This window comes from Gallus gallus, chromosome 1 (genome assembly GCF_016699485.2).
Source record: "Gallus gallus isolate bGalGal1 chromosome 1, bGalGal1.mat.broiler.GRCg7b, whole genome shotgun sequence".
Classification (NCBI taxonomy): domain Eukaryota; kingdom Metazoa; phylum Chordata; class Aves; order Galliformes; family Phasianidae; genus Gallus; species Gallus gallus.
Window position 1 is genome coordinate 80,070,970 of NC_052532.1, and position 12,448 is coordinate 80,083,417.

Here is a 12,448-nt window from a genome sequence, read left to right on the forward strand (position 1 = left end):
AGACTTGCAGAATTTTCTGGTTTTTGACCATTTCTGAGATGAGTTCTGGGTAGCATTGTGAAATGGGTCTTCTTTTGGTGGTCACTCAGTATTGGAAGTGTGTGACAAGCTGACAGAATACTGTTAGGAAGCCTTGGATGCAGTTCAGCTGGGGCAAATGCAGACTCTGGTCATGATGAGAACAGCCAGGTGCGGAATGGAAAGGGGACGGTGATTGGCAGGCAGTGGATCTGCACGGAAGGGTTTGGCACCCAAACAGGCTGTGAGTCAGCCAGATTCTCGCATTGCAAAAGCTGCGAATGCTGTGCCGGGCTGCACAAACAAGTGTGTTGCAAGTTGGGTGCAGGGAGCTGCTAGCGTGCTGGGCAGAGCTCAGGTAAGCTTAAGCTGGAGCGTCTGCTTTTGGGTATCGTACCTGAGAGACATCAGCAGTGGTGGGACAGGTCCCCAAAGAGAAGTAGCATCATGGTGGCAATGTCCTTTGCAACAGTCCTTCATGTGTTGCGAGTGGAGTGGGAGGAGGGAAGGTGGGAGGGTATTGCATACTGTTTTCCGTGCCTATGGGGAGTCAAGCTGGTGATACGCCTAACTGCAGTAAAGGTGACCTGAGTTATGTATTAGAAGAATCTTGCTGGATGCGTGAGTAGTGAAGGACTGGAAGGGACTTCCTGAGGTAGCTGTAGAAGGGAGCTTTCTTGGTAAGCAGGCATGATAGGCATTTTGAGTCTCATTCATGTAGCGTTGGTGAGTGATTGCTGTTGAACAGCAGATTCCTTCTGCCTTTTCTTGCAGCCTGATTTGATAATGCAACCCAAACCGTCATAACTTAAGGACAACAAATCCTGGTGTGTACTTGCAGGCAGGGTGACTAAAACTTTGGTCCTGTTACAAGCAAAATCAGAATTTGAGCTTGAGGAAGCACACTGGTAATAATAAATGGTTCTCATCGTAGTTGATAATGGTTTTGTCTTTATGGGGAAGCAGCTGTGTTACTACTGAGTTGCTGGTTGCTGACAGCTGAAATCCACAGCTGCTGCATCTGCACTGAAGCACATGCACCCATGCAGCTACTTTGGATCCTGAGTGCATGTTCCTGTCTGTGCTCTGCTGCACAACGTGAAGCATGAAAGTGAAATACTTTGTCACGCTGCTGTTTTTTTTATTACCAGAGACATAGCAGTGTATCCACATGCTGCTCTGCTGACAGCTTTGTTTCTTTTGGTTACAGGAGAGTATAAGGAAATACGAGTGACACTGTTTAATGCCACTGTCTTAACATGATGCAGAAATAAGTACTTGTTCTGGTCATGCAGCAGATTTTATTGCTGAATTATTTACATCTGGAAGGGAGTATTTCTTTTAATGATCAAGTTGAAACCTTGTCAGCACTAAATGTGCGTCAGTAATAAAACATGCTCAGTGGCTTTTCTGCCTTTTGACAGTTAAGTTTTTCTTCCTTTCTTATATTGAAACGTATATACTGATGTAAATCCTTGCCCTTTCCTGTTTCATTCTTATTGGTGATCTTGCTTATGAGCATATTCTGATTATTTTTTTCTCTCTTGCTTCCCAGGAGACAAAGATGGCAGCAAGGTGACTACAGTAGTGGCAACTCCTGGACAAGGTCCAGACCGACCACAAGAAGTTAGCTACACGGACACCAAGGTGATTGGAAATGGATCTTTTGGTGTTGTGTATCAAGCCAAACTCTGTGATTCAGGAGAGCTTGTGGCCATTAAGAAAGTCCTGCAGGATAAAAGATTTAAGGTAAGAGTATGCATAGCTTCAGAATATTCTTTGTGAATGTTACCTTGTTTTCCATTTCTTTTATGACAGTCTTTTTTATTCAGTTTTTTTCATTTGTTTTCATTAGAACATGTAAACACAAAAACATCCAAGACTAAAGGTTAAACAGATGTTTTTTGATAAAGGAATATAGTATAACTTGAAATGAAGTGAGTCACTGCTGTTACTTTTTGCAATAGTGCAAAACAGGAAGCTAAAAATCCTGATTTTCCTGATTTTGTGGTGTTGTGCTGTTCCCTGGTTGCAGACTTGATTCTTGAGGCAGTGAACCAGGGGAACAAGGAAGAAGTTTGTGTTGTACTTACTTTTGTCTAGCACAGATTCTTCTCTAGTCATTAGCAATTAAGCTGCAGTATGGAACAGGTGCCTTTGGGCTTTGTTCTTGGGCATTGCCACCTATAAAGTAGAAGGCTATGCTTGAATAAATCAGAAAGTCCCCAGGCCAAGCAAGCAGGTAACAAGTACTGAGCCTAGGGCAGTTTGGACTGAGGGAGGATTACTTCCCTTCATTATCTGTTTCATAAATGTGATCTACTCTGACTGTTGGAAGACTAGTGAATCTTTATTCTAAACAGTAAGTAGCCTTCCAAGAAGAATATCTCTCTGTGATACTTAAACCAAATTAAGGGCCATTAGCAACCTCATCGCTGCTGTTACCTGCCCCTGTCAGGTGCTTGGTGTACTTGACTGCTTTCTCTTATAGTTAAGGGAGCTGCAGATTAGCTCATTCATGAGTGAATGGTGGCAAAGGTAAGAGATTTTACCATCTAAAATGTAGGTTTCAGCATCTGGAGATGAAGCCCACAGCTTTCATGACTAGAGAAGTGTCTGGACGGTTTGTAGAGAAAACAGTAAGGGTAATCTTGTTGGCACAAGCTAGATGCAAAAGATTCTGAGCTTAAAGATTGGAATTTGAAGCATGTTAAAGGAAAACTGATGATAAAAAAGTTTTAGAAATACTTCTGAGGGCTAGTGGATGATGTTTTCACCATCTCCTTTGCAGTTCTCATTTTTTTTTTCAGTAACACTTCATGCCTAGCTAGCTTCACTGGTTGCGTTTGTAATTTGTGTCCTGTTTTAGTAGGAAAACAATTCTTTTGAAGTATTTTGAAATTGGTAGAGTATGCCTTTTTCTTGAGTCTTGAAATTGGTGTTATATCCAACACAGTTGTCACCATATCATAGAGACATCAGCTAAAGAGTGAAGAGGAAAGAAGTTTTTAAATTATACTAATAGTGCAGCATCGTTTGACTTATAATTGAAGGAGATATTTAAAGTTCTTACATTGTTCTTATATTTGTCAGGTTTATTTCTGGCTTGTATTATGTGTTAAAGGCAGTTAGCACTGGAGAAGCAGTACGGTAGAAGAGCACATTATAAGAAAGGAAGAGGTAGGAGAGTAACAGAAGCTCGAAATATAGTGATTCCTAAAAGAGTTATTTGATCTCTTCCGCTTGTATGGTTTTAGGTGAAAGGCTAGTATGTTTCCCTTGTCACGTCAAGCTTGGTGGATATCGTAAAATCATAGAATCACTAAGGTTGGAAAAGACCTGTAAGATCATCTAGTCCAACTGTCCACCTACCGTGAATATTGCCCACTAAACCATGTCCCTTAGTACCACATCTACATGTTCCTTGAACACCTCCAGGTTCTGTGATGCCTAGCGACACCTCCATGAGCAGCCTTTTCCAGTGCTTGACCATTCCCTTCTGAGAAGATTTTTTTCCAAAAAACATCCAACTTGAACCTCCCCTAGTGCACCTTGAGGCCATTCTCTCCTGCCCTATCACTAGTTACCTGGGAGAAGAGACTGACCCTCACCTTGCTACAATCTCCTTTCAGATAGTTGTAGAGAGTGCTGAGGTCTCCCCTGAGCCTCCTCTTCTTCAGACAGAACAATCCCAGTTCCCTCAGCTGTTCCTCATAAGGCCTGTGCTCCAGACATCTCACCAGCTTCATTACCCTTCTCTGGGCGCACTATAGGGCCTCAATGTTTCTCTTGTAGTGAGGGGCCTAAAACTGAACACAGTATGGTGTGGCCTCACCATAGCTGGCTACGTGGGGACAGTCACCTCCCTTGTCCTTCTGACTGCACTGTTTCTGATACCAGCCTGGATGCCATTGGCTTTCTTGACCACCTGGGCACACTGTTGGCTGATATTCAGCCAAGCATCAATCAACATCCCCAGATCCTTTTCCTCTGCATAGCTTTCCAGCCATTCTGTCCCAGGCCTGTACTGCTAGCATGAGGTTGTTTTGACCAAAGTGCAGGACCCTGCACATGGTCTTGTTGAACTCAGTTTGCCCGGGGAGGTTGTGGATGCCCTGTCCTAGGGGGTGTTCAAGGCCAGCTTGGATGGGGCCCTGGGCAACCTGATCTAGTACTTAATGTAGCAGTTGGCAGTCCTGCCTGCGGCAAGGGGTTGGAACCTGATGATTTTTGAGGTCCCTTCTAATCCAGACTATCCTGTGATTATGTGGACTTCATCCCATTGGCCTCAACCCATCGATCCAGCCTGTCCAGATCCCTCTGTAGGACCTTCCTATTCTGGGACAGATGAACACCTATTCCCAGCTTGGTGTCATCTGCAAACTTACTGAGCATTCACTCAGTTTTCTCATCCACATCATCAGTAAAGATATTAAACAGGACTGACTCTATTATTGACCTCTGGGGAACACCACTCGTGACCGGTCTCCAGCTGGGTTTAACTCCATTCACTACTGTATCGGCTCATGCTTTGGACCAGACTCATAGCTTTTTTTAATCCCATGACTTTGAGGTTATGTTGTCAAAATAACAGTTTGCCCAAGCATTTTAGTTTCTGCCCATCGGATAATCATAGTTTGTGAGGTGTTTTTTTTGTTTGTTTAAATAAATCTGTATTGGACATCTAATTAGAATGAATGCCTTTGAATATTTTTCTTCTAGTAATTGATCAGTGGCATCTTGTTATCTGACTGTGCATCTTTTGTGTAGTGCTTCTTTAAGCCATTAGGAAAAAAGAAGGTTTGTTTTCAATATTACACCTCTTCTTTTTTAAGGGAGAAAAAGAAGCTAAAAATCTCATTGTGGTTTTCACGCCTTGAACTCTGAACTAATTGCCCCTCTATTAAAGATGGGGGCAGAGAATGTCCACTGTCCCTGAACTAGGTGGAGTTAACGTTAGGTATATGAGTAGATTCACAGGTTTATAGCATTAATTAAAAAAAAAGAAAGTGTTCTTTTAACTTATTAATCTGCGTAAGTCATATCTCCAGTAGTACCTGTTAAACATTTTATGTTCTTATCACCCAACCTTGTATGCCAGCCACAGATCACCTGTCTTTGTCTTCAGCTCACTGCTTTATCCTGTAATTCATAAGAGTAGCCCTCCCCTTCTTTTTACATTTTGACTTGGAAGTGCATGTTCTGAAGTCTGAAGGTGTACATTCCTGCAGGCTGGGAGAAAGCTTCTGCTTGGACAGATTTGGAAAGTGGAGATAAGGTATCTTGTATCAAGAATAGTTTACAATTACCTCAGAGTGTGCTACTCCTTGGGAACATCTGATCTAAGTTGTAAATGCTGGACTGAATATTTTATCAGGGAACTTGGAGTGCCTGTTGCCTGTACAGTTTGGTTCCAGTTCAGAAGCAGACCTGCTCTTCTGTTCAGAGAGCTTGCTCGTGAAGTGCACAGCAGCTGGGCTCTTAGTCTCAGCTGTGGTGACTGGAATTCCCACTTCTCTATCATGAGCATACTCTTGCTTTGGTACTAGTGAGGGGAAACCCCACCATAGATAGCCAAGGACAGTAGAAGTTGGTTTGCCTGTTTTAAATCAGCTTTCTCACCTTTTGGGGGAAGAGAGGAGTGCTTCAGTGCACCTGTCTGCACTGGTTACAGTGCTGGAGTTGCATCAGGAGAAGAGTATTGTACATAAATTAGATTCTGAAGTTCAAATAATCAGTGAAATTTTTAGCTGTGCCTCCAACTGATGTCTGCATGTGTCTATAACCTTACAGATGTATCTTGAGACATGCTGGATAATTTCTTTGTTGTGTCCTCGCTCATAAAAATGCTTTTAGAAAAGCCAGCAGGAAGCCTTGAAACTTAAAGGAGAAGATTCAGAAACTTTAGGAAGTCTCAAGAGAGTGTGGCTTCTGGGCTCCTTCTGTGTTCTGTGAGTGTGGAGGGTGGGTGTTCATTATGAAAATGCAGAAGAAACACCACAGTTGCTCGTTTTTAGACTTGTTCAGGAAGCTGAGGTACGTTTATCCAGGTTTGAGGCTAACTTGAAAGCGGTTACCTGAGACAGGAGTTACCAGAGGACAGTATTGTGGTGTTTTTTATATTGTTTCTTACTTCCCTTTCCCTTATTATGGCAGGTTTCTCCACTAAAGTAGAAGCAGCATTGGTCTATGCCAGAACAAAATAACTGTAAAATCTTTGCTAATGTGTAGAGCACAACAGTTGATGTGATGGTGTGGATGGATTGCAATGCTGCTACCTCCTTCTACTCCTTCTTGCAGTTCAGTTGGTTCTTCAGCTGTGGCGCTGCAGTTCTAGCATGGCTGTGTTTTAAACAGGGTCTCTGAAGTGCTCTGAGTTCTAAAATGTGTGCTAGAATTCATTGTAACGTAGAGCAACACGATAGATACACTAGGGATAGACTGAAAGGAACGGCTTGAATAAATATTTATTCTTAATTTTGGTGCGCAGTTCACCTGCCTTCATTACGCTACATCTCCATGTTAGGTATGGGAACTTAATGCCATTTTGGACAGTAATACGATACTTAGGTGAGTGGTTCACAAATTAAATGCTATTTGTCACTTACGTACAAGACCACTGAGGTCATCTGTAGTCAATGTGGAGAATCAGAAATTAACAGTTGGACGAGGCTAAGTAATAGACATTTCTGTTTGAAGAATGGCATGAGACAGCTCTAACAAGGTTTTGGAGCTGAAACCTACTGGAATAACTGAATTTCCTGAGGGTAATGTCCTACCCTTCATAGATCAATACTGTGCTTCTGCTTCTATTCTGCAGATGTATAAGAACAGGTCCTCAAACAAGGCACTGGTAAAGATAGATGCAGTGAAATTATTTATAATCTTTTCAAGTATTTTAATCCACACTTCAGTGCAGGCCCTTAACTGCCATACTCTCACTGATGCTTGGGAAAAAAATTCTGGTAGCATAAAGCTTCTTGCCCTATTTTTGTTGATCTGCTCTTCGGAATATTATTCAGAGTGGAGAGCAACATGACTGACTCTTAATTCTGCAAAAAGCAGTAATAAGGCAGCAGGTCTTAGCACACATAGGAGGTTCTTAGTCTGATTTTTGTTGTTTCTGTGATTCCATGCCCATGCTTAAGAAATCCTGTTGGAACAGATGCATGAATTGCTGAAAATATCTCGACTGACTGAGAATAAATACCTCAACTCTGCATATCTAGTACTTAATGCTTTTGCTTTAGTCTAGGCTGTTGCCATCAAAATGATCAAGCTCTTAATCCTTCACCTTCTCAGTTGATCTAGAATTGGGCATCACATTTCCTGGACATTGGCCCGAAGTCTGCAGTAAGAGGGAACGACATTCTGTGTGGGAACCACTTGTGCAGTGCAGCCCTTCAAGTCACTCAAGGACTGCTTTGGTTTAGCATTCAAACTGCGTACGCCATGCTTCAGTTGCGTGAATTTCTCAAGTAGACACGCAGATTTTCCAGAGCTGGAGAGATTGTCAAACTAGAACCCTGATAGTCCATTAACATGAAACCCAGTGTGGATAAAGCTGAGGCCACTAAATAGAGCAAGCAGTGAACTTTATTCCGTTTAGACGCACACACATTGTGACCAATTACAGGATTATTATTATGTCTTAATATATAAAAAAATTCAGCATAAGCCTGAGCTTTATAGCCTTACAAAGCAGCAGGATGGAAAAGAAAGTATATGTTGAGGTTCTGGTTTCTCTCTTTCTCTGCTGGATGTGTGTACCTTGGGGAGCTGTTTGGGGTGCTTCTGAAGGAAGGCCGTTTTTATTTCTGTTCTGGCCTCGGATATATCAAGCTCCTAAGTATAAAAAGAGCCTTTTTCAAATTAGTCCACACCCACTGTTTGTGTTAGCTTAATTACAGTAACTTTGATTATAGCATCTCACGTGAAAAGCACAAAACTACAAAGAAGAGTTCCCATTTAAAAATGATGATGTGTTCAAGTTCTTACGTTATGTTAACTTTTGAAGAGACCTTTCTGTTCAAAACATTGAAAAATCTGAAGTTGACTGAGTTATTTAGTAGATTTTGTGTGTGTGCTTGTGGTCAAACATGTCATTCTCTAGATATGCACGTACAGATAACATGGACCTGTTGACTAATGAGATTTATATCTTTGGCTCTCAGAATCTCACTAGTTAACAGACCACTGTGAGTCCAAATTCACATCAGGCTTAATTGGTTCCACTCCTGGCTGCCCTCTGTGGCCCACTTCTTGGCTCTCTGTTATCCTTGGCTACTTAGGATATAGGGGATAGCAGATATGAATTGGAAAATATGCTGCATTTTCTGGGGGCTGTTAGTGTAGTTGATCTCTTGACAGGGGTACATGGTGCTGTGATCGAGTTAAAGCAAGCATTTTCTGTGGTCTGTAAGCTCAGGCTGTAGATAGTCTTGCCTATGGACTGACAAACAAGGGTTTGACAGACAGCCCCTTGATACTTGTTGGGAAGGAAACCCGTCAGAAAAGCTTTTGAGGAAGAGGTATCATGATCTCTTCAATGCAGGCTTTGTCTCCCTTTGTCGGATTCAGTCAGGATGTATGAAGTATCTCCACTTTTTACTATTTCAGCAAATCCATCTTGCAGACCCCTATTCTTGTGTGTTGCAGCTTTGCTGTGAGAACATTCAGTGTAAAGATGAAGGGAAGCCATCCTTCCTGTTGCAGAGTTGAGGTGCCTACCACGTGGAACTCCGTCTCACTCTGTCTGTGTACGCCTGAGCTGCCAGTCTTTCAGGCGCTTGATGTTGAGGAAGGACGTTATGCCCTTTTACAGAAGGAGCTGGGAGATAATCACACAGGTTTAGAATAAACGCTGTCTTTGTCTTGGGTCTGACATTAAGAGTAAAATACAATGTAGAGGTTAGACCTGCTCTGTTGTATTGATGATCCTGTTTCTTGGTGGCCTCGTGTCATGTGCCTAAGTGTCCACAAAAGACAGAACTTATTTTTGTTAATTTAATGTGTGTATGAGCTAGCCTAACTCTCTCATATCACTTTCTCAAGACTGGTGAACATTGGAACGATAAACTGAAGGCCTTCTCTCAAAATAATGTTTTCTTAATTTCTTCTGTCTCATTTGCAAGGACTTCCCAGTTTGAACTGGAAGCATCCATGGGATGAAAAGTCACAAAGGATAGACGTGATGATGAGAGATAATAACATTTAAACACCTCTCTTCTAAGTCTTTGAGGACTTTCACATCTTAGCTACTTTGAAGATCTGAGGGCTAATGAATCACTCTTCGTAAGACCATTACAGAGGTGGCACTTTTAGAAGGATGCCTTCACTTTATTGTTAAATAACTAGAAGGAGCACCCTTGAACAACAGTTCTCTCTTCTGACTACTTCAGTGTGAATGCATTATGCTTGTAATGCAAGGGGAGGAGGAAGCTGCTGCTATTTTCCTGTGACGTTAGCCAATATTAATAACTTCTGTAAAAAAAAAAAAAAAAAAGCAGAAGGAAGATAATTCAGCTTGACTGGAAGCCTTTTCAAAACTATCCTTTCTTATTTCTATGTGAAGAGTTGCAGTCCCTCTTAAAGCTAGGGCCATCAGATACGATTTGCAGTATGAGAGACGCTTGGGCGCGTGCACGTTCAGGATATTTTTCCATGTTCTGATGAGCTCAAGGGCTGTGTTCTGTTGGAGAGGCTTTCTTCAAGTCTGTACTTTAACTGTTGTATGGAGGCCAAATTGGTAGCTATGATCCAGCTTAGTTTAGCCTGATTAGCAGAGATGTTTACCAAGATAATTGCATTTCTTACAGCACTATTTGATCTGTCTCTTGGAAGCTGGCTTATCTGAGCAAATTCCATCATTTGGCTGTTACTGTGGTTGCATTGCTTTTTTGTTTTCCATGCACTGAAGAGTCCGGATAGATATCTAAATTCTCCCTCTAAACCTTGTATTTCATTCCATTTTCCAATTTTCACAAGAACCGAGTATAGCTAACAAAACCAAAGGTCTGTGTGTACCCTTGATTTGGGAAGATTTGAAGCGTGCAAGTGTACTGCTCGATGTACCAATCCCTGGGCATGCTCCTGAGCCCTGCGAGGGCAAAGAAGCATCTTCTTCAGTTGATCTTATTTTTAAGTCTGTATTGACTTTGTAGTTATGTTAGGACATATTTGTAGTTATATTAGAACTGTTTCTACAGGTGTTTTCTCATCTTCTAGATGAATTGGGTGCGTATTGATTGTCAATGCAAAATAGATCACTTTGGCACATAGACAAATAGGAGTTCTGTTATAGGCACTGATTTCACTTCTCTTCCTTAGCTGTGCAGTTGGACGGAAAACTGTTGCTTTGAGGATGCAGATCTGTCCTTCATCTATCTCCTGACTCAAAAAAAGAACAATTAGGGGGTACTGGCTTTTGATAGTCTTTTGCCTCAACAGTCCAGATGGTTTATGTAGCTGCTGTGGCAACGATTATGGTTTTTTTTGTTGTCTCTCCCATCTACCAAAGGAGGTTAGTCTGTAAGTCTGTTAATGAAAAATGTGTATTCCGTGAAATATGTGTCTGTTCCATAAAATAAATACATATCCCATGAAACTGTATATATTCTGTGAAGTGTGTATATATAATACACACACATATGCATATATACATATATGTATATTTAAAATTCATATATGCACACACATATTCATATATAAAATCCCAAATTAAGCTGGAGACTGCTTTGAGACAGGTTAAAAAAACCACTAACATGGTTGCAATGCTATTCTGAAATCATGAGACTGAGAGTGGAGATTGAAGTTTAGAAGAATTCCACACACATTAAGGTATGGAAAAGTGTAATTTCAGGAACAGGAATAGCTGTAACTCTGCCACATACTGACAGCATACTGTAGCTATTCGACTGCAGTTGAAGATGCTTCAAAATGCCTGATGCTGCTCACATTAAATTTCATTTTCCGAGACGCTTTCCTTTGTCCTTTCCAGCTACACTGTTTAAGAGCCTGAGAAGGAATGATATAGAAGAAACAAAACTCTGCATGCAGTAGGGATAAGCTGTTCTTCATTCCTATGTGTAAATCCTGCAGGTGTTTTTTCTGGGTCACACCTGGGAGGGTTCCTTGCTAGTAGCAAGGTTCCTAGGTCTGTGTAGCCACAGTGAAAGGTGACCTGAAAACTTCCTGGGTTTTGAGTGCTGGGCTGATGTTCAAAAGCAGTTGTAAAATACGCACGTCCTCTGTGTTTTTATGGAAAAGGTCTGTGATAGCCTTCAGAACTACTGTCATGAGTGCTAGCATCTTTCCTTCTGGAGCTCGGCAATTCAGTGATTCATTGCTGCTTAAGGTCATATATAAATTCTAAGCTAATTTTTTTTCCATCTTGTAGTTAAGACAACGAGGCAGAGAGCAGGCATGCCTAATGCTCCTGAGAGCTGGCTAGCACTGCTGCTATACTGAGCTCAGGTATTAAAGTGGATATGGGGTGGAAATGGTGTCCCGTTGGGAACCTTCTACACCTGTCTCCCAGTTGAGAAGAAAAGCATTTTGCAGTATATAAATAGAGGATTAGCTGATCTTTGTTGAGATCAAAATGGTGCTTTTGAGACTGCTTAGAAGTTTGGTGCACGCAGTTACTTCAAGGCTTTTTGCTGTACCATTGTGTGTTCTCTCTTAGAAGTGCACAGCATGAGGTTGCCTGCCCGCAGCAGGTTTAGCTGAAGCGCTTTTACATCTAGCAGCATTACGTACCTGCGCCTCTCACTTGCTGACTTTCTTGTTTGATTAAATTAGGTTTGATGCAGCATGCCCTTCTTAAGGTGCGATTGGAGTACGCTGTCAAATGATTCGTCTTCCTTTTTTGCCATTTTTAACTTAAAAATATTTGGCTGCTATCTCAGGCTACAGCAAATGGCGTGTCCCTTTTGAATGCAATACTTGCTACTCATTCAGGTATTCTGCTGTGATAACTGTACACTTTGGGGGTTGGAAAAGTGGTAGCTAATGAAGTGTAAGGGACAGGAAGGGTGGAACAGACCCACCTGCTGCTCAGTAGAGGTTTCCCGGAGTAAGGCCAGTAGATGGATCTGCTCAAGCATGGTGCTTCCAGACCCCAGCTGTGTGCTCCAGTGCTGTCTGCTAGCTCAACCCGCTCAGCTTCATTTAAAACCTTGTAAATGAGCTGGCTTTATCCCCGGCTTCCTCCTTGAAGAGAAATACCTCAGGTTCAGCAAGCAAAATGAGGAAGGCTGCGGGAAATGTGGAAATCAGAATAATTTTTGGTTTGCTGCTTTGTTTTCTTGAGTAGATGTGACATTTTCAAGCCAACTGGTGTGCTCCTAGGAAGCTTGCAGAGCTTGAGGAGCTGTGTAGCTGGTGTTTCCCTTGCTACTGAAGGCAATATGCAGTGCCTGCTTCTGCT

At 41.9% G+C, this 12,448-nt stretch overlaps 1 protein-coding gene across 4 annotated transcripts in view; it reads left to right on the forward strand.

Moving 5' to 3' along the window:
- GSK3A (glycogen synthase kinase 3 alpha) overlaps positions 1-12,448 on the forward strand; it is a 142,049-nt gene that overhangs the window by 50,133 nt on the left and 79,468 nt on the right. For all 4 annotated transcript variants that reach the window (XM_416557.8, XM_004938179.5, XM_046913697.1 and 1 more), the window contains one exon: positions 1,574-1,767. In XM_416557.8, coding sequence (XP_416557.4) covers positions 1,574-1,767 — 194 coding nt within the window. The remainder of the gene's footprint in view (positions 1-1,573; positions 1,768-12,448) is intronic.